This window comes from Colletotrichum fructicola (assembly GCF_000319635.2).
Source record: "Colletotrichum fructicola Nara gc5 chromosome Unknown KSG_Nara_v1_contig04, whole genome shotgun sequence".
Classification (NCBI taxonomy): domain Eukaryota; kingdom Fungi; phylum Ascomycota; class Sordariomycetes; order Glomerellales; family Glomerellaceae; genus Colletotrichum; species Colletotrichum fructicola.
The window spans coordinates 4,190,653-4,215,050 of NW_027094054.1; the positions used below are offsets into that span (position 1 = coordinate 4,190,653).

At 51.1% G+C, this 24,398-nt stretch overlaps 9 protein-coding genes across 9 annotated transcripts; 6 read left to right on the plus strand and 3 right to left on the minus strand.

The window, feature by feature from the left end:
* Positions 1-7: 7 nt before the first annotated feature.
* gliC (Cytochrome P450 monooxygenase gliC) lies at positions 8-1,380 on the plus strand (the record flags this gene model as incomplete). The annotated part of the gene is made up of 4 exons (XM_032021012.1): positions 8-130; positions 188-375; positions 449-1,058; positions 1,141-1,380. The coding sequence occupies 4 exons, from the start codon at positions 8-10 to the stop codon at positions 1,378-1,380; spliced, it is 1,161 nt and encodes a 386-aa protein (XP_031882091.1).
* Positions 1,381-2,932: 1,552 nt separating this feature from the next.
* Positions 2,933-3,908, plus strand: gliN (N-methyltransferase gliN; the record flags this gene model as incomplete). The annotated part of the gene is made up of 3 exons (XM_032021013.1): positions 2,933-3,107; positions 3,179-3,736; positions 3,784-3,908. 3 exons carry the CDS (start codon positions 2,933-2,935, stop codon positions 3,906-3,908), a joined length of 858 nt encoding a protein of 285 aa, XP_031882098.1.
* A 3,747-nt stretch (positions 3,909-7,655) lies between these two features.
* On the plus strand, positions 7,656-8,158 carry gliG (Glutathione S-transferase gliG; the record flags this gene model as incomplete). Its single annotated transcript, XM_032021014.1, has 2 exons — positions 7,656-7,710; positions 7,776-8,158. 2 exons carry the CDS (start codon positions 7,656-7,658, stop codon positions 8,156-8,158), a joined length of 438 nt encoding a protein of 145 aa, XP_031882090.1.
* Positions 8,159-9,002: 844 nt separating this feature from the next.
* gliF (Cytochrome P450 monooxygenase gliF) lies at positions 9,003-10,605 on the minus strand (the record flags this gene model as incomplete). The annotated part of the gene is made up of 3 exons (XM_066151938.1): positions 9,003-9,391; positions 9,599-9,862; positions 9,909-10,605. 3 exons carry the CDS (start codon positions 10,603-10,605, stop codon positions 9,003-9,005), a joined length of 1,350 nt encoding a protein of 449 aa, XP_066008620.1.
* A 483-nt stretch (positions 10,606-11,088) lies between these two features.
* On the plus strand, positions 11,089-12,440 carry gliM (O-methyltransferase gliM; the record flags this gene model as incomplete). The annotated part of the gene is made up of 2 exons (XM_066151939.1): positions 11,089-11,338; positions 11,392-12,440. The coding sequence occupies 2 exons, from the start codon at positions 11,089-11,091 to the stop codon at positions 12,438-12,440; spliced, it is 1,299 nt and encodes a 432-aa protein (XP_066008619.1).
* A 374-nt stretch (positions 12,441-12,814) lies between these two features.
* On the minus strand, positions 12,815-13,886 carry gliT-1 (Thioredoxin reductase gliT; the record flags this gene model as incomplete). Its single annotated transcript, XM_032021017.1, has 3 exons — positions 12,815-13,048; positions 13,110-13,422; positions 13,495-13,886. 3 exons carry the CDS (start codon positions 13,884-13,886, stop codon positions 12,815-12,817), a joined length of 939 nt encoding a protein of 312 aa, XP_031882099.1.
* Positions 13,887-14,545: 659 nt separating this feature from the next.
* gliA (MFS gliotoxin efflux transporter gliA) lies at positions 14,546-16,153 on the plus strand (the record flags this gene model as incomplete). The annotated part of the gene is made up of 1 exon (XM_032021020.1): positions 14,546-16,153. One exon carries the CDS (start codon positions 14,546-14,548, stop codon positions 16,151-16,153), a length of 1,608 nt encoding a protein of 535 aa, XP_031881998.1.
* A 2,131-nt stretch (positions 16,154-18,284) lies between these two features.
* gliJ (Dipeptidase gliJ) lies at positions 18,285-19,350 on the minus strand (the record flags this gene model as incomplete). The annotated part of the gene is made up of 3 exons (XM_066151940.1): positions 18,285-18,765; positions 18,840-18,892; positions 19,138-19,350. The coding sequence occupies 3 exons, from the start codon at positions 19,348-19,350 to the stop codon at positions 18,285-18,287; spliced, it is 747 nt and encodes a 248-aa protein (XP_066008618.1).
* Positions 19,351-21,515: 2,165 nt separating this feature from the next.
* Positions 21,516-22,649, plus strand: CGGC5_v007969 (uncharacterized protein; the record flags this gene model as incomplete). The annotated part of the gene is made up of 1 exon (XM_032021023.2): positions 21,516-22,649. The coding sequence occupies one exon, from the start codon at positions 21,516-21,518 to the stop codon at positions 22,647-22,649; it is 1,134 nt and encodes a 377-aa protein (XP_031882001.2).
* Positions 22,650-24,398: the final 1,749 nt, after the last annotated feature.

The following is a 24,398-nucleotide window of genomic DNA, read 5'->3' on the forward strand; positions in this document are numbered from 1 at the left end:
ACTCATTATGGAGAATGATCAGTCCAGCGTATTCGTGCTGCAATTGCTGCTATTGCTCCAGACAACCTTGTTCTTTTACGCCATATCCATTAATGATGTATCATCATCAATCCTATCCCGCGTTACCAACGTTCGTAATCATCATTGGGTCACCTCATAAGTGAAAAACCAGCTGACGTACAATCAGTTCGTCTTACGACGATCGACTACTCCATGCACATTCGAAAAGAGTGGTGAATCAATCCCAACCCTTGAATTCGATTGGCCCAATGGCCAGGGCACGCAAAAGTTCTTTGACGGCCGTGGCTCTTCAATTCGGTGGCGGCACCAAAAGGGAGTTGTTTACCAGATTTGGGCGGGCTTCAAACCGGAGATGTAAGATTACCGCAGTCGGAAGACCGTCCGTCAGGTATCCCTAAGACTCAAAGCTAATTCTAGAGCTATGTAGAGTTCTTACGCGCCCCGAGCACTTGCGAAGCTTCTTCAACGACTCGGACAAGCATCGAAAGGCCCCCAACAACAACAGCGGCTGGCTTATCGGCGAGATACTCGGGTCTTGCTTAGGCCTGGTGAGTGGCAGCCGCTGGGCCAGCATGCGAATTCCTTGGGAACATCCATTCTCTCTCCCAGCGGCGAAGTCTTACGTGAGTCTCATGACTTCCTCGGCTCGCGAGTTCATTCAAGATCTTGAGAGCAAAGCCGGAAATACACCCGACACGTTCCAAATTCAAGTGACCGAGTCGCTGAAGACGTATCCATTCTTCGTCGTAGCCAGCATTTTATTTGGTGAACTGTCCGAAACACAGAAAGCTACGCTTCTCAACCTAGCGCCTCTTCGAGAGCGATTGTGGCAGGAAGGTATCAAAGGGGGACTCAACAGGACTGTTCTCGCCAAAGTCTTTCGAACTAGAGGCTCCCGAATGCTCGCGGAGTTCAAGCGCAGATGGAGAGCCTTCATAGAGAATGCCTACGAGGAATCTATTACTCACAAGAAGAATGGAGCTATTGAGAAGCTATTAACGCACGCGAAACACGGAGAATACCTGACCATTGAAGAGGTTTGTTCAATCACTTCTCGTCAATGCGCCTCCATTCATTGTTAAAACGAGAACAGGCTTCGCTAACACTGAACACTTCAAGTGCATGCAAACCGTGGACGAGACTCTCTACGCAAATCTAGACGTTACAACGAGTGCCGTCGCCTGGAGCCACGTGCTTATTGCTCAAAACCAAGCCATACAGGACGAAGTGCGGACGGAAGTCCGACTTCACAGGCAGCTGTCTGAAACCGAGTGGGAAGACTACATCAACAGGTCGGACACTATTTTAGCCTTCAGTGTCTTGGAGGCATCACGGCTGCGGCCGATTTTAGGTAACTGATACTCACCCTCGAATCCCACATTCAAGTATGTTGTTGACCGCCGAATTCTCCTGGTAGCATTTTCCAACCCTGAATCCGCGCCAGCCGACAAGTTAGTCGGCGACATCGTCGTTCCTCGGAATGTGAGTCTGAAACTTGCCGTGTGTTTCATGAATTGAAGGTTCTTGAACTCCAAGCTAATACGAAGTCTGTCAAAGACGGATGTTATCGTCGATAGCCACGCCATCAATGTTGCTCATCCATTTTGGATCAATGGCACTGAGTTCAACCCTCACCGGTTTGAAGGTTTACAACCTCGGCAAGTAAGTTGGATTTGCAGACCAGCGCACAAATTCTTACATCTCACCACAATTCCTCTAGTATCGATATCATCTCTTCAGATTCGGATTCGGGCCCCGAAAATGCTTGGGCCAGCATGTTGCGGACAGGATGATCCGAGCGCTTCTGGCTGAAGTGCTCAGCAAGTATTGCCTGTCTGTCAGCGAGTCTTCTGAAAGCCAAGACCATCAGATTCAAGACGAAAGCTGGGTGTCTTTGCCCGACGTCTTGATAAATTGTGCCCGCCAGTGATGTGGCCTGGCGCGTTTGAAGGATCATAAGGCTTTATGGAAATCTTGATGGAAGCTTGAAACCCCTCCGTATTTGAAAGTTGTCTGTTTTGACTAGCTCGCTACTACCATTTGAAGTTTGAGGCTTTCTCAGAGAGTTTTGCTAATCGAGCAATGTTCACACACACGCAAATCCGTAGCCTATTTCAAAAGTGACTATACTTACTATTCTCGCTTTTATCGTTATTATTATTTATTACTATCGTCTATTATTATTATTATCGTTATTATCGTCGTCGTCGTTATCCTTATTACTACTTCTATCATGCTATCTATAATCACGAATTTTAGGGGACACTGCCCAGATAGCTAACTAACACTGCCCGACTAGCAAGACTCTTCTCAGAAACCTCCCATGCATATTGATTCACTCATGTTGAAAAGATTTGATGTTCGTTGGTTGGGACGACTGGATGCGTTGGTGCATTATCTAGGCTACGAAATTGAGGCACCTAGCATCATTTGTTCGAGAGCGGTGTTGTTTTAGCCTAAATTGTGGAATACTTGCAAGTCATATCAACAAGATGAACTCCGTGGCATGCATTGTCGAGGCTGGGTCAGAAAAGGAGAGACGAAGGCTTGCATGCCAAGGCTTGCGAGACTACAAACAAAATGGAGAGAATCTTGTGGGGCTTGTGTTGGGCTGTTGTGTCCGAGAATCCTGATGTAACACCGCGGGGTCACAAAAGTTTCAACTTGTCGGTCACCGAGATAGTCATCGGAGGGTCAAGCAGGCTTCCGGCCACCGAGGGAATGCTGGCGAAGAGTAATTCGGCAGGCTTGACAGCAAGGTCTGGTAGGAGTAAGAAAATATTTAGAAACCAGAGTTTAGGCTACATTAAGAGGAAAGAGAGATGCACAATCAATCCATTCACACAATATATCAATCCTTCGGTGCTTCCATTGAACTTGCTATTCCGCTGGCAGACAACATCGCAACATCATGACTCAGCAATATCTCCCCAATTCCAACTACCTTCTGCCCTACAAAGAAGCAGAGATCAGGCGGCTACGTTTGCAGCACGACCTCATTCAGTCGTACATGGGCGGGCTGATCCTAGCTCCAATCAACTTAGAGCAGAGGGGGTTGAAGATCCTCGACAGTGGGACTTTTGACGGTGAGTCTTGGCACCGAAACACCCAACTTAAACCTGAAGCTGAGTACTTTGCTCACTCCCGCCACTCGCAGGCTTTTGGCTCGCCGAGGCATCCAAGCTGGTTACAGAGCCGATCCTCGTCGGTGCGGACATTTCTCCGACGATGTTCCCGACATCCAGCTCGGGATCGACCGGCGAACTGAGCTTCCACGTCCAGTCGGTGACCGAGCCCTGGCCAGAGACTTGGAAAGGGACGTTTGATCTTGTGCACCAGAGATTGGTCCTGGCAGGAACAACGCCAGAGGTCGGCAAAAATGCGGTCAGGGGTCTTGTGGAGCTGGCAAAGTCTGGCTCTGGCTATGTGCAGCTCGTGGAGGGTGCCCTCGAGCATCTCACAGATGAACAGAAACTTAAATATCCTGTGCTACATAGGTTCCAGACTTTAGTGGCACGCATGTTACCAGGTTTGGGCTGGAATCAGCGCGTGGGGCTTCAGGTCCGTGAGTGGCTTGAGGCCGAGGGTCTCCAAGGTGTTTCGGAGAAAATCATGGAGATTCCTGTTGGGGTGGCCAGTTTGGACCGTCGTTTAGGTGATATTGCGAAGCAAAATCTGCTAGAGGTCGTGGAGCACTTCGCAATGGCTGCAAAAGGTGAGGACTAACTTTGCTGTTCTGTATCCATTGCTAACTCAACCAAGGCCTACCCGATGACCCCAATATCCAAGCTCAAGACTTTGAGGATGTACTACGTGAAATCAAGGTGGAGGTTGATACGGTTGGAAGCCTTCTACGATTCAATGCCGTTTGGGGGCGCAGGCCTTAGTGTACTTTAATTGCAATTATTTCTAATGTCAGCGCTGCTATCTCATGAAATAAATACTTTTGAGATTTACAACGCTTACACTCACGTTTACTCGATTCGCGTATTCGGGAGCCACCACGGCCATATATTTGATAGTGCATGTACTGGGGTCAAAACCGTGCCATGGAGGGTGGCAAAAGGAAATTGTCTCCGGTCAGACTCGAACTGACGACCTTCAGCTACCATCACCACACTAAGAATGCCATGAGACTGCTGCTCTACCGACTGAGCTACGAAGACGAGTGTCATTGATTGGTGATGGAAGAGATAATTAGATCGGTACTTGAAGGTTTGGTTTGTGATTTAAGTCTTCAGGGTTACTTGACCTTTGTGGTTCGGTCAGACGGGTGAGCGCTCTGTTGGGTTGAGCATCTCCTGTGACATGGTTCCTAACAATCTGCGGGGCAACACCTGTCGTGTATCTATGGACTGGTGTCATAGGTGAGTACCAAGTTATGCATATACCACAAGATATGGGCAGTCAAGGGGACAGAGCATCTTAAAATAATGTATATTTCTGGGCAATCATAGTAACTAGGAACATGTCCTATCTACCATCTCCGCGACCTAATAAGGGCGCGTAAATCCAACCGTGACAAAACCACATGGCTCCGTATCCATACACGATCAGATTCTCTATCCACTGCTCACAGTGCCCATCTTCGCTCACGTTTGCCTTCATGTACTTCACGAGCTGCCGAAGGATTGGTCTCCAAACCGACAAGAAAGCAAATGCTCGCAGACGTGGTAGTAGAGATGCTCGGGCCTCAAAACACTGCAACTTCGAAAGATATTCCTGGTATTCCGGTGGGAGACTGTGTTCTGCGGCGCCAGTTTCGAGCAGCCCCTGGATAGGGCATCGTTGAAAGTAAGCAAAAGCTCGAGAGCACAGGAATGAACAGTAACAAAGGGTGCAGACTCACAAGATAACGTGCGCTTGGCGCAGCGTTAGGTCGGAACGGGTACTTGGCTTCCAATGTTGAGACAATAACTTTCTGAATAGGCTCCTCGCTGCTATTGAGGAACTCGGCTTCGACATCGATCTCTCGGTATGCCACCCCTCCGCCTTCGCTGATGACAAGACGGATGTATTCCTCCTGTAATATCAGATAAGCCACGCCATTCACCGGTAGTGACTCGAAAGGGATGTTCTTGTCTGTACTAAGTACAGTGTCGACGGTCACTTGCGAGCGCTTAGCTATGCTGGCAAACGAAGGTTCAGAATATGGAAACCCAAAGATGTCAAAGGTAAGGACATGAGTCGGAATACGAGCTACTGCGGTCTTTTGGGGTATGATGGATCGGCCTGCCATGACAGATGACCGCATATTGGAGCCATACGCGAAGTACCAGACTGGTCCAGCCTTCGGTAGGAGAGGCTTGTCTGCTTGATCGCTTTGCATGTTGACTTTGCTCGGTTGTCGATGTGGTTTGGTCAGTTCTCCAGCCTACTCTGTGTCGCAGAAGACGAGCTACTGCAAACTTGTAGGTGAATGGAGCTTTTTTCGAGCTGGAGTGGCGGGCCGAATAGTATCGGCCCGTTTACTGGGAACAGGAAAACGGCTCGGCGTCCTGGAAACCGATCGAGTCGACTCCGCTCCGGGGACCGAGGGTCTTGATTGATCGCCGATTGGACAACCTCGATAGTATTCTGTACTCAACGTAGCCGACGGGGCTCAGTGAAAACATGTAACCGATTTACTTGCACTCAGGCAGGAAGAATCAAGATTTGGGGCACATTTTATCAGGATGTAATTGCAAACATGCTGTAGCTAGGTCTAATCAACCCGAGCAGGTTCCGATCGCCAATGATTCTTCAAACCAAAGGCTTCTTCTATCAACCTAGTAGCTCTACTGATAGTCGCCGGGGGCAAGGCGAAAGTGATCCGAAACCATCCAGGCTCGCTGGCACAGTAGCTGCCGCCCGCACCAAGACACACGCCTATCAGCTGGAGTTTGCGATCAAGATCGCGTTCTTCCTCCCAAGTGCAGTCAGCAGGCCCCAAACGGCACCATATGAAGATCCCCGCAGCAGGACGAATGAATTCGAAGCCGTGATGATTGAGAAAACCCATCATGACGCTCGCCGACGCGGCCAGCTTGATCTTGCTCTCCGCTAGTATCTCATTGAGACCTTTCTCGTCTGATAGTAGCGCAGTAGCAGCTGTGGATGTGAGGGTCGAGACTCTGGAGTGGTTCGATATGGCTAGTGAAAGGCGAAGATCGGGGTGTGCTTGAGTAACGAGAAATCCCTGCAGCAGCCATACAAGTTAGACGCTTGAAGTTTGCCAATCAAGAGATACTGGATGAAGTTTTGACACATACCAGCCTCAATCCACTACTTCCCATGTCCTTGCTAATGCTGTAGATCATGTGAACGAGTGCTGGTTCTACTCCCAGCGCAGCCAGATCGCATTGCAAAACGGACACGAAGCCTTTCCCGTTATCGCTGCCGCCGTCTTGGAATGTAGAAAGGCCGTAGATCTCATCAGATATGAAATGTAGACCGTAGTTTTGGCAGAATAAAGAAGCGCTTCGATATGTTGGCGCGGATACAAGTCGCCTCGAGGATTGTGCGGGTTGCAGAACAGCACTGCTTTGATGCGGCGTTTAGATGACGTTAGAGCGTCCGTATAAGCCCGGATGAAAGACTCAACTTCGCTCGATCGATCGGTGGGCTGGACATGGACGGCCACAGCCTCTGATCTAAGACTGAAACTGGTTTCGAACCCGCCTGTTGTTGCGCAGTGTCAGAACCCAACGCACGAAACACCAAGTTTCCTGAATTATTGAGATAATCCTGACTTACCCCAGAAAGGAACTTCTACAAGGACGCCGTCGCCGGAGTCGCAAATGTCGAACAGGAGGTTGTCAAGAATCGCACTGCATCCCGCTCCCGTTACGATATGTCGCGGTTCTACAGCCGTTGCTGGATTGAAATGTTGATTGAAGAACTTGGCTGATACCTCCAGAAGCGAAGGGTCGCCTCCAAGACCGTCTGCATAGGAAAGAGATCTGGTAGATAGAGAGGCGCCGATATAATCCTTGTAGAGAGCTGTCAAAGTGTCTCGCATAACCCAGTTCTCGGCTGTCATAAGATCAATCGGTGGCTGCTTGGCTTCTATTCGAGCTACATGCCCAGCATGCTTTCTTAAGAACCATGCGAGATTCTTCTGACCTCGCTGTGAGATTGCCCCTCGTTTCTCCCCTCTTTTGTCGCTTGAGAGGTTCTCTTGGGACCAGTCGCTTGTGGCCTTGAATACCTAGTTAGACAGATGCCTGGTCTCATATGAGTCTGTTTTGCTCTGTCGCAAGGCCCATAACAAGAGTGCAAGAACATCGAGCATCAGCAGGCCAGCGGAGAAAAGTACAGCGTTGGATGTCATGATTGAATGGGAAAGACTATCAAGTAGCGGAAACGCAGATGATGGAGGCTAAATCGAACAATGTCGAAATCTAGCTTGATGCTAGATGCGCCACAGTCCCTTATTTGGTCCAAGATGCAGGAAGTTGTTCGGCACCCGATGGGCCGGCTGCATGTGGGGTCCAAATCTTCGGGATCCGACGAGACTTTCATGCACTCGGCGCAACACTATATTGTCAGCGACCGGTTCAGACACATATTGCATCAAGGATTCAAGCTTCTGCCGAAAAAAAGAAAACATCATCATCTCCAAAGCTGCCTCGAAAGCACCACACAGAGCAAAAATGGATCGTCCAGAAACTGTTCCAACTGAAGGCCTAGTTCTTTTTGTTGTCAAGGGTAGGCTGGCTCATTTCAGTTTTGCTCGTAGTAATCAGAGAAGATGATTGACTAAATAATTTCAGCGACGGCAACTTCGACTCATAACACGATCAAACCCCTGATCCTGATCGAAGAGCTTGGAATTCCTCATACAATCTACGTTGTTCAAAGCGTTTCCGAACCTTGGTTTGCGCGCCTCAACCCACACAAGATGGTGCCGGCCATCGAAGATAGCCCCGAGGGAAGCGACAGGAGGCTCCAGGTCTGGGAGTCTACCTCCACCTTGATCTATCTTTCAGATGCCTACGATAAGAACGGCCTCTTCTCCGGCCGCAACGTCGCCGAGAGAGCGGAGGTGGGAAATTGGCTTACTCTGCACACAGCGGCACTTGGTCCGACGGCAAAGTACTGGCTTTACTTTGAGAAGCTACACCCAGAGAGGGTGCCCATAACCACTGCAAAGTAAGTTCTGCGCGATTGACGCTGTTCTGCTCTTTTCCTATGTGAAGCTGTATGTTCTCTCTCGGACTGGCGGAATACAGACACGCCCCCGCTACGGTTTTGCATCCAAACTTTGGAAAGACACTGGCTTACATCTTGTTCGGCGTGTCTCTAGGCTTCGGTCCAACATTGAGAAGCAGTACGACATCCTTGAAGGCAGGCTCTCCCAGGAAGGGCAGATGTATCTAGCGCTCAAAGATCGCCCAACTATTGCCGACATCGCCACCCTGCCATTCGCTGACGAAGCCTGTGCGACCTTGTTTGGGCTCCAGCTTTCTAAATGGCCACACACTTTGGACTGGAGCCGACGAATGGCTGCTCGACCGGCGGTTCTTAGGGCCAGGGAGCGTGTTTCTAGGATGGGTCACGATTCAGGAGAAAGCTACCGGGGGATCCTTCAAAAGCTTCATAGCTGAGATGACTAAAGCCGAACTCAGCAGTCAAAGATGTTGCCGGCAGAGTGTTTCAGCATGCATAGTAAACATTGGCAGTAGAATGAAAGATTGAAGAATACTTTTCGAGAGACCATGAGTCATGACAGGAAGACGGGACACTCAATTGTAACTCCTGTGGGTAAAAGTAACTCAGGCAAGTCTTGGGCGGCAAAACCCGCGCAACGCTTCGGAACAGCATTGAATTATGGATCAAGACTAAACCAGTTTTATTCGTATGTATCTATCTGAGCTTCCGGTTTTCTCTAGTTTTACCAATGTTCCACTTCAAGACTTGCACGAGAAAGGGCCAACCAAAGATTTATATTTCATTGGACACAGATTACCGGCTGGACCCAGCGCTAAGAGATTCATGTCTTATGGTGTTCGGGAGCGCAGCTCGACCTGAGCCACCGCGTCAGGGAAGATGGCAAGGCCGCCGTACTGAGGAACGGGCTTCTTCTCCCCTGGAGTTAGGCGCATGTCAAAATTGCGGATGAGATGCGCTGCGACGACCTTAATCTGAGCACTAGCGAAGAAACGACCCGGGCACGCCCAAATACCGTGACCGAAGTTGATATTGTCGTTCCCGGTCGACGTGTGCTGAAACTTCATCTCTTGGCCGGGCTGCTCGCGCATTCTTGAGAACCTAAAGGCGTCGAACTTCTCAGGCTCCGGATACAACTTTGGTGACAAGTTGATTGGCTGAGCACGCACCATGACCAAGAAGCCTGGCGGGATCGTGTGGCCGGTGGTCAATCTCAAACCTTTGGGAGAAGTAACGATACGTGGGATATTTACTTTTTGTCGTGTCAAGTCAGCAAGCGGAAACGCTGTGAATAATCACGAAGACGTGACCTGTTTAGATTTTGACTTACCAAGTGACGTAGGCCTTAGGCGTTGTGACTCGCGCACAAAGCTATCAAGCTTCCGTAGGTGCATAATGGTCTATTTATCAATAACGCCGTCCTGACCAAGGACGTCGTGCAACTCTGCGCGAAGTTCCTCGACGAGTTCCGGATGTGAAGCCAAATCGAAGACCATGTAAGTCAACGCGTTGGTCAAATTGTATATGGAGGCGAACGTAGCCAGTAGCTGGTCACGGGTCAACTCCTTCACTGAGGGCTGCCCTGAGGAGTACTGGTCTCTGAGCCAGTCCAGGAGCTCGCCTCCAGCTGCTCCGCTACCGGCTGGTCCATCTCTATCACGCTTCTTTTCCCGTTCTCGGAGCAGGACACCTAGCTTTCGAGTGATCAAGGCCTTTCGCGCCTCAAGTGACCTCACTTCGGAAAAAGAATGGGGCAACGAAGGGGCGAAGTGGATGAGGGATGAACCGCAGCTTCATCCAAGCCCTGGATACATCGCCGGTGAAGCCGACCGTTGCGTCGATCCACTCTTCATCTCGACTTAACGGGAGGCCGATGAACGAGCGGCCAGAGAGCACAGTTGCCATGCGTGCCATGGCGGCCTTGGGTGTGATTTTGGTCCAAGTAGGCAAGTTGTCGCCAATGGTCACACGGGTTGCGTAACCAATTTCGGCAACAAAGGCGCGCAGAACCATGGGGGTGTTCCGCACTAGGACGTTACGCATCGCATCGTCGAACTCGTCAGCTTTTGTGCCCATGTACGAGTGTTCCCCCAAGAACTGGTTGTAGTGATGCTTCTTGATGGAGAGCTGATCTTCCGGAAGAGCCTTGACCGTTTCGATTTCAGATACGGGTAGCACCACCAGCTGCTGTCCGGGGACAGCCAGAGCGAAAGGAGTATCTGGATGGAATTGATGTGCCCTTTCTAGTGTGGCCACAATACCGTTGTCGTCATCACGACTATCAAAGACGGGAATGCCGACATAATGGAGGTCAGTGGCCCTGCGGAGACGCCAGTAGAACACGAACAGAGCCGATGCCACAGCGGCGGCCACAGCAACGGCATTGGTCAAGTCTAGACTCCGTCGATATGTCGAGAGAAGCTCGGCGAACATGTTAGCTATGGTGGAAGGAAGTTGAGAATAATCGACTGCGTGTGGGCAAAATGAGAGAAAAGCAACTCGTCGTGATAGTGTGACCCTGTGGGAAAACGTGAACTACTCGTTCAGCGAGATGCTTTCTGCAACCAAACCGTTTATTCCGAGATCTTTCACTGGTTCCCTGAGCTAGTCTAGATAGTGTTCGATTAGTCGCCGTCGGAGCCCGATGGCGATGCTACCTTATCATCGGACCCCGTAAGCACAGCCGGCAGCCGATTCATCCTCGACATCGGCGCTGGCGCAACCGAAACCTCATTCGGACTGATCAATCAAAGTATACCACATAATGATGCAGTGTTTCGCTACACAAATAACTGATGCGTCAGGATCCATGCGCCTAAAAGCACGACTGGCATATTTGAGATCTGGTGGTAACGCCAAGCGAACAATCCTTTTTCCTTCCGATGACAAACAGTGATCTACACGCCAACAAACGCCATGCCGCTGTCTCTAATGAGTTCTGTCAAGACAAGGACGACGCTGGAGACACTTAACCGCCTCATCCGTGAAGCCACAGAGACTCTTTCCTCGGGAGAGCTAGCACAGGAGCTCGATGGCGCGCTGCACGACGCCGACAGGCTCCCAGACCGTGACCTTGAGGCTTTGGCACGAAACACTGTAGACGCCATGGAAGCCCTGCAGTTGCGACTGATTCCATCCATGACATTGCTAGCTGATGGTTTCTTCGGTACGCAAACACCTTTGCTTCACAGTCAGGCGAAACTGTCGACCTGACACCAGAGCCACCTGCTGACCAGACGCCAAATACGTCCATAGGCTACATGAACAGCAAGGCTATGGCAGCCGTGGTAGAGGCCAAAATACCAGACGTACTTCATAGTCATGGATCTCTGACGGCTGAAGAGCTGGGCCCCCTCGTCCGTGTGCAACCGACGCGCCTGACGCAACTACTCGATGCCCTGGTTAACAACGGCATCTTCTCATACGACGAGTCTTCTGAGAACTTCTCCAACAACCGCTGCTCAACTCTTCTTCGCCGAGACCACTGGACAAAATGGCATCTCTGGGCTGACTTGTACCCCAATTTCTTCTTCGATGTCAGCCGCTCGATCCCTGCGGCTATCCGAACAGGAGAGACACGCTATGCTGCCCAGATCGAGTACGGAACTGACCTATCTCTGTTTGAATACCTGGCCTCGCAAGGCAAGAGCGAGTATTTCCACCGCGTTCTCGGCGCCGGAGCTGTTGCCATGTCCAAGGGACTGACGATCGACTACCCATGGGAAGAGCTGAATGATGAGGTAGTTGTTGACCTCGGCGCGGGCTCAGGCGACTTTCTGGCTTCGGTGTTACGGCAGAACCCGTCTCTGCGCGGCGTCGTGGTCGACTTGAAGCACATCGTCGATATTGTTTCCCCGGAGATTGCGGCCGGTGGGGGAGCCAACGGCCGCTTCGTCGACGTTGCCGATCGCATGTCTGCGAAGGCTGGCGACTTCTTTGGCGACATTCCAGCAGCTTCGGTATATACCATTAAGTGGTGTCTGCACAACTGGATGGACAATGATGTGGTACGAATCTTGAGAAATACGCGGGCCAGGCTGATCCCTTCGCCCGTCGCACGCTTCATCATCTTCGAGTCGACGAAGCGGCCCGGTCGGAGCGGGCGTCTTGCCCGGTACGCTGATATTCTCATGATGATGACTGTCAACGGCAGAGAGAGAACAGAGGGAGATTGGAAGCGTCTGGCTGGCCTAGCAGGATGGAAAGTTCACCGAGTAATCGACATACGGAACTCCTGGGCTTCAGCCATTGATCTTCGTCCAATCTAGGAAGAAAATTGATATTGCTCCATTTTTGGACTTGGACTAGTATTGTCATTTCAATTCTTAATAGATACGTACCTAAATATGACACATTTGGCTCGAGGGTTCATACAGACTTGATTTTCGGAATGCGACTGTTGTATTATTCAGATGCAAAGTTGAAGATCCCAAACAACAGAGTAATCTCCGTCTCATCGTGCCTCGTAATGGCTGCATATGTTAACACAAACATTTACGTTTGTTCGTCGGTGCTGTGGGCATCATATCTGAGAACCATTATTGGGCGACATTTTGTCCCAGACGCCAGTGCGCTATGAAACGTGTATCAATTGCTTTCTGCCATGATCTCTACTGAACACACATATGGAACATGTTGGAATCTATGGAGTAGGTTCGGCCCCAAGTTGAGCCACGAGCCCGCCAGCCGCGAAAGCGCCCATAGCCAGCGCGTTGACAACGGCGGGCATTGTGCTTGCGCAGTCACCAACGGCAAAGACCCCCTGAACTGTCGTCTCGTAGAACGGTTGGCTAGTCTTGATGGCTCCCGCCTCGGTCAACTCCAGCTGGAGCTGTTCTACAAACGGCCCGTTTACTTGGGTCTTTGGCTTGTGGACCTACAGGAATGCATGAGACGAGGTGAAATGAGACCTCGGGCGAGAGATGAAATCAACTTACAACAAAGACCTGTGAGATACTTGTCCCATCTTCCAAATGAAGAATGGTTTCTGAAGTACCCTCCCTCACCTTTTCCAGTCGGATCACTCGGCGGTCATCGAGCTCTATGATAGGATCCTTGCCAAGCGAAGTGACAATTTGGTCTTTGAGTTCCGAGGCGCCATTGGTGTAAATGGTGACTTTTCTTGCCAATCGCTTGGCCATGCGTGCCAGATGGAGCGCAACAGGTGCTTTAGCGACGTCCTCCACAGCCAGGACGCCAGCTGAAGCCGAGTTCCTGTCCTCGAATCCGTCACAAAACAGGCAATGGTACCTGAGAACAAGCGCGTTAGCTAAGATTGCTCCCATCCCCAGTCTTGCCGGGCTCTTTCTGGTGCGCTCTTACACTCCCCGGCCCCAAACGTCATCGTATCCTTGGATTTCGGGATAGACGTCACGCATACCAGACGCTAGGACGATTTTCTTCCCAGTCCATGTAGCACCTCTGGCGTCCTTCGCCTCGAAACGACCTTCACTATTGCGCCGAAGAGACTCTACGTTAGTCTCCTCAAAGGTGATGGTCTCGTAGCGAGCGAGGAGGTCAGAGCGCGCCTTAGATCGGAAATCAGCGGGGTTCCTATGGTCCCACGTAGGCACATTATGCATGTGTGAAGTACGGGCATTGCGGTAGACGCCCGAGTCGAAGACTACAGCCGTGTATAGCTGACGTGCAAGGCCGGTGGCGACGGCAAGGCCGCCTGGTCCGCCGCCAATGATGAGGACATCATGGATTGGCATAGTGATATTAGGGGTGACGGAAAGAAGAGAAGTCGGTGGAAGCAAAGTAGAAGTCGGTGGAAGCAAAGTAGAAGCGACGGAGGCGGAGTAGAAGTACGAACAAGCGAGGGGGGGGAAACGCATAAGTATGCACCCGGACTGAGCTTCAGAGATGGCAGTAAAAGTGAAATAAGATAAGAAATGGTGTCAATGTAATGACACAACATACTCCTTCGCTTCCGAGCTTTAAATTGCGCCAGACATTTCTCACCTCGGAGACTTTTTGTATTTAAGGTAGCATTAGGAGTTGCGGCCTTCCTGCCGGAAGTGGGGCCGAAGGTAGCTCAACAACGGCCCGTTGCGGAGTCCGGCGAGTATTTTGGGCTCTCTGATTGGCCAAACAAAACACCGAGATCCACTTTGGCTTACACGGAGCAGCTTCCGCTGTTCTACGGCCCGTCGATGGGGTGTTTGCAAGGCACGGCAACCTTACTCAGGAGGGCGTGATGTGCATCAGACTGAATTCATCATCCTCAAGTATGGGTCACTCGTTGGCTTGTTACTAACTTCTCTTTCATCGCGCAGTATCAGGGTATACAAGAGCCTCTTCTGCCGAACCATCACCGCATACTAGGTACACCTGGTCTAAGAATAATCGGCAGAGCACACCAACAGCAAACATGCGAAACATTGGCACCGGCCTCAGCAACGGGCGGCTCTCAGCTACCATGCTGGTTCTTTTCCTGGGCATGCTCACCGCAAACCTCGACACGACTATCCTCGCTGCCGCCATTCCCAGGATCACCGACGAGTTCGAGACTTTGGCAGACATCGGGTGGTATGGATCGGCAACGTTCTTGACATTCGCCGCGTTCCAGACTACCTGGGCAAAGGCCTACAAGTACTTCGACATCAAGTGGACCTACGCCCTCACTCTCGCCATCTTCGAGCTGGGAAGCATCATTTGTGCTGTCGCTCAGAACAGCGCAACGCTCATCGCTGGCCGTGCCATCGCCGGTGTTGGTGCTGCGGGCCTCACCACTGGCACCTTTGTCATAATCGGCTACACAGTCATAGAGGAGCTCCGTCCCGCATTCATGGGCGTTCTGGGCGCTACTTACGCCATGGCCTCCTTCATCGGTCCCATCGTCGGCGGCGCTTTTACTCAGAACGTCACATGGCGCTGGTGCTTTTGGATCAATCTCCCTATCGGAGGGGCTGCGATCGCTCTTCTTATTCCATTCTACAATAATCCGGAACATGCGAAGCCCCTAAAAGCTACATGGCAGGAGAAGTTGCTGCAGTTGGATCCGGTAGGCGGTAGCCTAATCCTGACATCTGTCATTTGCTATCTGCTGGCACTGCAATGGGGCGGGCTCGAGAAATCGTGGTCCAACAGCACCGTCATTGGCACGCTGATTGGCTTTGGTCTCCTCTCCATTGCCTGCGGCGTGAACGAAATCTGGATGGGTGAGAGGGCGTCCATCGTTCCTCGACTGCTCAAAATCCGACGTATCCTTGTCAACCAGTTTGTCGTCTTTCTCAACTCGGGAGGCCAGTTCATCTTGGCCTATTACCTTCCCATCTACTTCCAGTCGCTACGGAACGACTCTCCTCTCCAGTCCGGCGTTCACAACCTCCCGTTTCTCATCGGAGGTCTCTTTTCAATGGCCTCGGAGGCTCTTCTTAGCGCCACAAACCGGTGGCTCCCATTCTTGTTGCCCGCCGCCGCTCTCAGTGCTGTGGGTGGTGGTTTGCTGTGTACCCTCAATGCTGATACGTCTACTGCGAAGTGGGTTTGGTACCAGATTCTCGCCGGCTCAACGACGGGCTTTGTATCCCAGATACCCGTGATGAGCAACACGGCTATCGTTGACGTGACCGACGTGGGCTCCACTTCCGCCATGACTCTTCTCTTCCAGCTTCTCGGCGGTTCTTTCTCGGTGTCTGCCGCGCAGTCAGTCTTCGGTAACCTCCTCCTAAGGCGCCTCTCTAGGACAGCCCCGCAAATTTCGCCAGCTTATATCCTGACCACCGGGGTATCGGACTTGCGACGAGCCTTCACGCCTGAAGAGCTTCCTCTCATCCTTGACGGATATACCGAGGGTATACAGGGAGCTTTTGCTGTGGCCACAGCCATGATGGCTGCAAGCGTCATTGCCGGTCTTTTTCCGAAGTGGGAGAAGCTTCGTCCTGCTGCCTTGCAAAGCACGGAGGAATCTACGGCAAGCGAAAAGACGCTGCGCGCAAACTCTGAGTTGGCGGTTGTTGATTCTAGCCCGAAGTAAGGCCTGGAAGTCGGTGTCTGTACGATTCAAGCCTGCCTTTTAGCAGAAGAAGCATGAGGCTTTTCAAGTGTTACATCACGGTAACACTGCTTGAATCAGCGAGGCTTCTGCGAGACTTGGAATCCCCAGGGCCTACTCCCGATAAGCCTGAACCGTTGGGATGCCATCTTGCAGTGACCAAGACTATACTCTCGTAGTATAACTCGATGGTCCAGCTGCCTTGTTTTCATTTCCTTTCCTACCCGGGGTGTGCGTGTTATCATTCTGTAACATTAAGTCGATTTGTGTAGAATTTAATTACCTTGGTTCGAGAACACTGTACAAAAGTATGTCATTGATGCTCATTGTCAACTCCCTAAAAGACATGGCATCTTGGAAATGCCATTAAGCATATCCCTCCCCCGGAGTGATGCACGACGTTCGTGTATGGTGGGTGGCGAGTTATCCCCTTATCAAAACAGGTAGTTCAGATCTACTTCCGCGGCTAATTAAGTGGAATTTGCGCTGTAGTTCTTGCAACATTAACAACCTTTTTAGGGTGTTTACATGGCCTACCAGATAGTACTCAAGCAAAGGTTATGCAGACATCCATCTTTCTAGCGCTTTAGTGTCTCGCGTCTGATCACGCAAATAAGATGGGCTACCTCGACGCCTTCGCCCACGCGGCCATCCTCCCATCCACCTTACTCTCCCTAATCTGCCTCACAGTATCAACGCACGCCTTCCTCGCAAGCTCCGGATAGTCCCTTTCGATTTCCTTTGCCTTTTCGCTTCCCGGCTCCACACCAACCAGCTTTAACTCATAAATGACAGTGAAAGCGATGTCCGTCGACTCTGGGGAAACAGACGCGTTTGACAGGTAAGAGACAAGGAAGGTTGTTTTCGCGCCTGTGTCCAGCGTTGTTGCCCCCACCTGTTAGATATGGTGAGTCAGCCCGGCTGAAGAGAGCCTGTTTGCCCAGGGAGGGGGAGGATGAAGGGAAATGTGCCCTTCGGTAACACGTGCCACCCATACCTGTAATCTGTCCGCGACAGAAACCTCCTGGTACAATACCTGCCCATTGCCCGTGTGGACACCACCGTCACCGAGAGTGATAGCCCGTCCAAGCCTCTTTCCGTTTACCGTTTCCCACAATACATCACATTTGGCCACGTAAGGGGCGAATTCCTGTGGCATCCGCGCAACGTGAGCAACACCCGCCCAGAGATCCACGGCCGTGAGCTTAGTCCCATCTTCTGGGCCGTTGACTACCGTGGTAAAAGAAATGTTGTAAGAGAAGGTTACAGAGGAGTCCATGGTATGTGACTTGTGGAAAGAGTGCTTGGGTTGATGATGGATGAGTGGCCGTAAAGAGGACGAGGCGTCTGAAATTTTGAATATGTGGTTTGGGCTGTGAGGAAGAGTCTCAGTTGATAATCTTCTCACCATGCGTATTTCGCTAGTTTTCTTGTTGAAACTTTCATTTTTTCCATTTCAAGGTGAAGAACGGTGTCCCCTCGCCCTCACGTCTGGAACGATGTGGTTGCTGCACGAGGAAACCTCGGTCACCGAGTCGCAGCGGCGGCCGAGGAAATTTCCCCCGTCTTCTTCTTCTTCGCCATTCATACCGATGCTTTAGGAAGTGCATATATCCAAGGATCCGGGTATGCTGGAACCTTGGCGAGGCGCAGACATGAACATCATTGGGGGCTAATGTGACTTCTGCCATGCTCCACGCTCGGTGACCGAAGCATGTTCCAGTACTAAGCGACCAGGTGTAGCATGCAGGTCTAGATTGAGCAACTTTTAAGATATCAATATTGACCGGGTACATATTATTAGTCCAATCACGCACGACGAACCTACAGGCTTCGAAGTGGCGGTGGAACAGACCCATACTAGTTTGATGAAACCATTTTACATGACTTTCACGCAGGGTTTCCTAGCAATCAAATTCGTAGTTGCACTTACTGTCTGTATTCACAAGAGTGACGGAGATCTTCCATCTCGGTGGCGAAAGTTGTTCAATATATCCTGTTGAGAAACACCTCCAGCCAACTCGTCGTTACAAATTAGTCAGTTTGCTCGCGAAGCATTACAAATTATCCGCGATGTTAGGTGCTGCAAAGTATAAACTAATCACCCTAATTCCTATCTTCTGGCTCTTCGAAGCCCTTCTTGATACATCATGCCACGTTCTTCATCCGTCCAGGGACTGGCTACTGCGTCGCACTCCGGAAGATGACTCTTGTCAAGCATCATCGTGCGCGACACAGAGTCGACCTTTTCCATCACCCGGAGAATGTTTAGGCCGATAACTCTTTTGATGTTGTCCGGAGAGACACCTCTGCTCACAAGCCCGGCCACAAGTTGAGGGTAATCAGACACCTCGTCCAGGCCATCGGGCCCTTTGAGCATACCATCAAAGTCTGAGCCTATGCCCACATGATCGTAACCGATTCTTTCTCCGGCGTAGATTATGTGGTCAATCACATCTTGCAGACTTGGTTCCCCGCCGTTGATAGGGCTTACCAGCTCCCGCAGGAAGCAAATCATGATGATGCCGCCGTTCAACTTAAGGCTGTCGAGAACGTTGTCTGAGACATTGCGCAGGTGAGGGCAGAGCGAGTAGCTTTGCGCCAATGACCACGTCAGAAGGCAGCTCTGGACTCATCAAGAGTGCTGATGATAGAGCCAATCACTTACCAGGAGGAGTGTGAGAATATGACAGGGGCGCGGCTCAGGCCAAGGACCCGTTCCTGTACTGTTTTGCTAGTGTGCGATAAATCGATCATGCTTGGGAAAATTAGCTTCTGTGAAGATAACAGCATACATGAGTTCGAATGAAGGGCTACTTGCAGTCCGATCCGGTTCATCTCTCGCACCATCATCTCCCCCTCTTCCGAAAGCCCTCTACTATGAACAGATGGGGCCGTCTAGATAAGGTGTGTGGTTTGCATCAACAGGGCCCCCGGGTGCAGTACCATCCAGGCTTGGTACTTACAGCTGAATCGGCATAGGGGTTGCTGCAGTTGTGCGTCAATGTGACGTATCGGACACCGAGAGAACGATAGAGCCTCAGGCAACTAAAACTGTTGCCTATCTGGTGCAATCCTTCGACCCCAATCATGCAGGCGATTCGACCGCTGCTGAAAACCTCCAACACCTCGGCGGCGTTCTTGGCGAGGGCGAAGTGGGCGGGGTACATCTGTATCATGAGATGTATGAGGTCGATCTGTTGCAGGGTCTTTTTGACTGCTTCGAGGTGTGACTCGCCATGGGTCTCTTGGCCTGTCAGGGCGGGACCGCGGGGGCTGCCGGAATACAGGCAAGTCAGCCGTTCCTGCGTGGGAACTGGAAGGCGGGGAACAGGCTAGAAATGCCGACAAACCAGGGAACAAACGCGCTCCAGAACTGTGCTCCAACTCGTCCACGTGTTAGTCGTCCAATGTCGGTCTGGCCGATGGACACTGAGTTGAGATCGAACCCGGTCAGTCTCATGTCATTGCTGTACCATCCCCGAATGTTCCAAGGCCAGTCGTTGTGCCCGTCTAGTTGAGGTGGTACGTCAGCCATGTGGAATCTGGAAGGTTGCAGTACTCTTCTCCTGTGTCTTTGGAGTCACCGCATACCTATCAGAGGAACTTCATTCAGAATTCGGAGCGCGGTTCGGACGTCTTCCTCGTTTATGCTCTGATGGGTAGTGACCTGTGGCATTTTCATTGCGGTCTCTTGTCGTTTTTGATGCAACTGTGTGTTATCCCTTTGAGTTGCTATCTTAGAGAAGGGATTAAATACGTGAATTACAGTGTTGCGATTTTCGTGAGTTCTTGCAACATACGCAGGGTTCCTGCGTTCTCCCCTGCCTGTTCTCATACCAAGAAGAACAGTAAGTCGCATTCCGACAGCTCAAGAGCTTCGGTGACCGACCATACATGTTGGCATATGATTGTTAGGAACTTTTGATTCAGATCATAGCCACCGTTGCGGAGCTAGCACCGGAGCGGCAGGTGGGAAGCAAGGACAGGGCAGTTTATGCGAATCAGTCAGAGTCCAGATGTCTTTCATGAATGAGGTGGTTGAGATGAATGCTTTCAATTTTACTTCCTGTACAAGAGAGTCTTGCCTGATGACAGGGTTGCACGAACGTCGGCTGTCGGAGTGTAGCAGCGCCGGAGGGTCGAAGAGTCGCAAGGCAGCGAGCGGCCAAGGCGACATGACCTTCGCTCCACTCACTTCGTTAAGGCTGTGCCCCTTCAGCTACGGCGTCTGAAGCACACATCTGCTGTATTGCGCCTTGTTTAGGAAGCATCTTACCCCAAAAGACCTTATTGGCAACATTTGGCGAAGTCCGATCTGGAGTGAGGCCTAAATGTATAAAGTGCACTGGTGTGACAAAAGGGCACAGCTCGATAACGCGCGATCAAACTAGGCATATTCTGCACGTTCAAACTCTCAACCTGGCTTTTCAAGGGGTTTCATGTTTCAATCAGGAGCGAGAAGGCGGAAACATGTCCGAACAACTCGGGCTACGGCGTAAGTCGCGAAGGGCGATCGACTCCAAAAGATTAACCCGGAGGCGGCGTAGTGCCTGATAACCCGTACCCCAGTTTTTGTCTGCCTATCCATACCAGGGACCTTCGGGGTTCACGCGCAGGTGCGGACAGGTACGCATTGTTGACCTGATAGGTATACCCAGTTGCTGACAAAAGCAGTGGTTTGCAGTCAAACTTGCGAGATCCTTGGAGATACGTCAAGCCCACGTCCGATAAACCCGATCTATAGTGAGCAAACTATACTACTGCCGCACGGAAAAGCCGTACGGCAAAGCTTGGCGTAAGCATCACTTACAAGGTTTTGATCCCACAGGAATCAAGACATGATACTTCCATGTTAGGCATCTCTTTGTTGAATTTGCAGGCCCAGTACACTGCTCACCATTGGGAGTGTAGCCAGACAACTTACAATTCTCATCTTGGTGTGGCTCCACGATATTCGTTTCAAGGGGGCTAATGTGCCTATCGTACCGCGGTATTTGAACACTAAAATGTTTCCATAAGTTATCATGAAAGAACCATTTAAGATTTTGCGAATATCATTTAACTGCCAAGCCGTCTTAACGAGCACAACACCACCTTAACGCGGTTGTGTGCTCACCTTCACCGAATCATGTCCAACACAAGGCTGTCTGCCCAAAAGCCCTTCCGGCTTCGTGCTGCCTGCGACGCTTGTCACCTCGCAAAGGCTAGTGAGGCGCCGTCCCAGTTCGCTGGTCACCCATTTGTCCGTACTGACACCTATCAATAGGTCAAGTGCAGCAGTGACAAGCCTTCATGCCAGAGATGCCTTCTCAACAATCTGGAGTGCTGCTACAGCATCTCCATGACTGGCAAAGTCCAGGGCTCAAATCGTCACAACAAGCGCGCTCGCTATGAAGACATCGACGTCTCCAACGGCCAACGCATCTCAAAGCCCGAGGACCGGGCAAAATCGTCATCCGGAGACGACGTCGAGGCTGCGCAAACCTCGCCGGTCATGCCAGCATCCCCGTATGACCAGCTCACCCAGTTCGACCAGCTCACCCAGCTCGCTCAGCTTTTGTCTCCCCAAGCGACCACCATCGACGACACCACGGACCTTGAACGCGTACCACTTTCGTCTCTGCCGGAGCAGGTGCCATCCATGCCATGGCTCAACCAGGAAACCCCCCACGATGACTTTTTCGGGATCGACGAGAGTCTCCTGGAACCTTGCCATGAAGACCGACCGGGGAGCCAGCAGTCCTCTAGGCATCAAGATGATTGGGAGCCTCCGCGTCAAGACGCTGTACAAAGTCATGTAAGACGGACGACGCGGCAGGATGACTGGGAACTCGGCAGCAGAAGCCCCAGTCGAAGGCTTGGCGGCTCGACTACGCCAGAGACCCAGTCAAACTTGAGAGAGGCACCGATCACCTGGCGGAGACTGCCGCTGAACGGCGTTCACCTGCTGGAGCAGCTATTTAGGCGGGAGGAACATCCGCACCTACGACCAGACCTGACCATGGCCAGAAACAAGTCGTTCATTTGCGGGTTGACGAAGGTGCTCGCGGACATTGACCAGTGGGAAAGAAGCGGATCGGACCTCATGCTGTGCACGCTTTTTATGCACGCTGTTGTCAACTCGTACCGACAACTTTACAATTCATGGTCGCAGACCGGGTTTGGCCGGGCTACGCCGGGCGGGGGCGGCGGCGGCGGCAGCAGGGAGGCTGTGGCACATCTCCAGATCCCCGGCATCGGTTTCGGCTTCGGCACTTTCGAGATAGACGCGAAGTCGCAGAGGGGGCTGTTCAAGCAGGTCTTTATCGGGGAAATCGATAAGACTATGATGCTCTGGACCAAGATATGGGCTGCTGTGGTGAGCCAGCAGCTCAATGGCCAGGAGGGTAAGGGAATATGTGAAAACATACTTCTAGCGGCCGGTGGTACACTGAAAAGAATGCGGACTGAGATGAGTCGCACTGAAAGAGATTAGTAGAGTTGAGTAGTGTTAACTAGCCAACATTGCACTCCAAGTCTTATCGCAAGAGTAACTATGGGCAGACACTTTTGAATGTCCTGGTTTTGAGCCACAATGCCCCTCATCATTCCACTCATCTTCATGTCTGTGTTCCTATGATACTAGGAATCTGTGCGTTACCTACCTGGTAATTAAAACCGTCCATATCGACATGACTTTTGCGAACAATAGGAGCAGGCGATTTCGTGTCGTTGAATCTAGCCTTGCCGTTGAAATCCAATCCCCCGCGAACTTCAGCAGGACACTTTGCTGAATGACGTTTGTACACATGTCTTCAGCTGCTGATGTCCAGCAGACACTAAAACAGCTTGTTTCGGGTAAGAAGATAGTCAAAAGAACCTATGCTTGCGCGTCCCGAAGGATTAAGGCTAGCAGGGATCTTATTGCGATGCCTTGGCCATCAAGGTTGCAGAGAAATCGAACGGTTGCGGGATTTTAGTCAACGGGCCGCTGTGGAGGGCAAAGGACCGATGTAGGAGTGCAAGGGTAAAGGCCCGCTGTAACGTTGCGAAAGCACGTCGCGAGAGTAAATCCAGGGATCAGACATTACTGTGTGAATGTCTTCAAATGAGTGTATGGTCAAAGCATGTGGTCAAAATCAACATAGTTGTCTGTGATATGTCGGGATTAAGTTTGCGAGTCTAATTGCAAGGGATTGGGGACGGTCTCAAGATCGTCGAAGGCCAAATGCCCGTGAAAGGATGGTCGTAGATCTAATAACGGCGCATTCGTCGTTCCTCAATTGGCATAATCTATGGCAATACAGAGCAAAGAACACCAAGGCGATGGTCTGCTTTGCTTTTTGAACCGACATAACCTTGTTTACACCTTGTTTACACCATGTTCAGGGACCAATCTTGCCTCCCTTATCTCCATCCCACTTGCTGTTAGTATCGATATTCCCGTCAATATCATAGTTCCTATCGTAGTCGTCCTTCCTTTTTTGCCTTATACAGCAAAACTCATGCTCATGGTCTACTGGTGGGTTATGTACAGTTCCTTAATAGTAACCTGCTTCGACGGATCTCCTGACATGCGAGCGGTGTTAATATGCTGCTTCTAACCCAGGTAAGCAAACAAATCTTCATCATGCTACTGCATAAATAAATCTTGTTGTAAATAAGTGTTTTGATGATAGTCAGCTATTATGGTCAGAATTGTCTCAACAATCGTTCTACTGTTATTTGGCATACTTGCCTCCTTTCGAGAACGGTGGTGACAAGAGCCGAGCAACTGTGACACCGATGGAATCCATCCATCGCCATGATGGAGGGCAGTCTGGTCATTGCCCATCGGTTGGCGGACACGATCTGGTCCAAGGTAGACCGGCTGTTCTGCGAGCAGAGCTCCAAACGCTCGATGATGCTGGTCAGGGCTGTGGGTGGGTTCCGCTTCACGTCGTGTGAGTGGGAGTCGCGCCGCGATTCTGATGATAATGTCAGACTCGAATCGTCGTAAAGCTCTCCTTCCAGCGGCGCGTGAGTTTCTCTGTCTTGCCAGGAGGAAAGAACAAGCCTCTCATTATATACGTTGTTTTGCAACTTTTCCGCGGTCAAACCGCCTACTGAACATGGGCTGCCGGACACGTTCACATCAGCAATATTGAAGGGCTCGGCCCAGTCTCCAAGAAGATCGGCAGCGTCGGCTGTCGGGAAAAGCAGTTCAGGGGGAGATCCCGAACCTGTTGAACCGTCATTGTCTCCG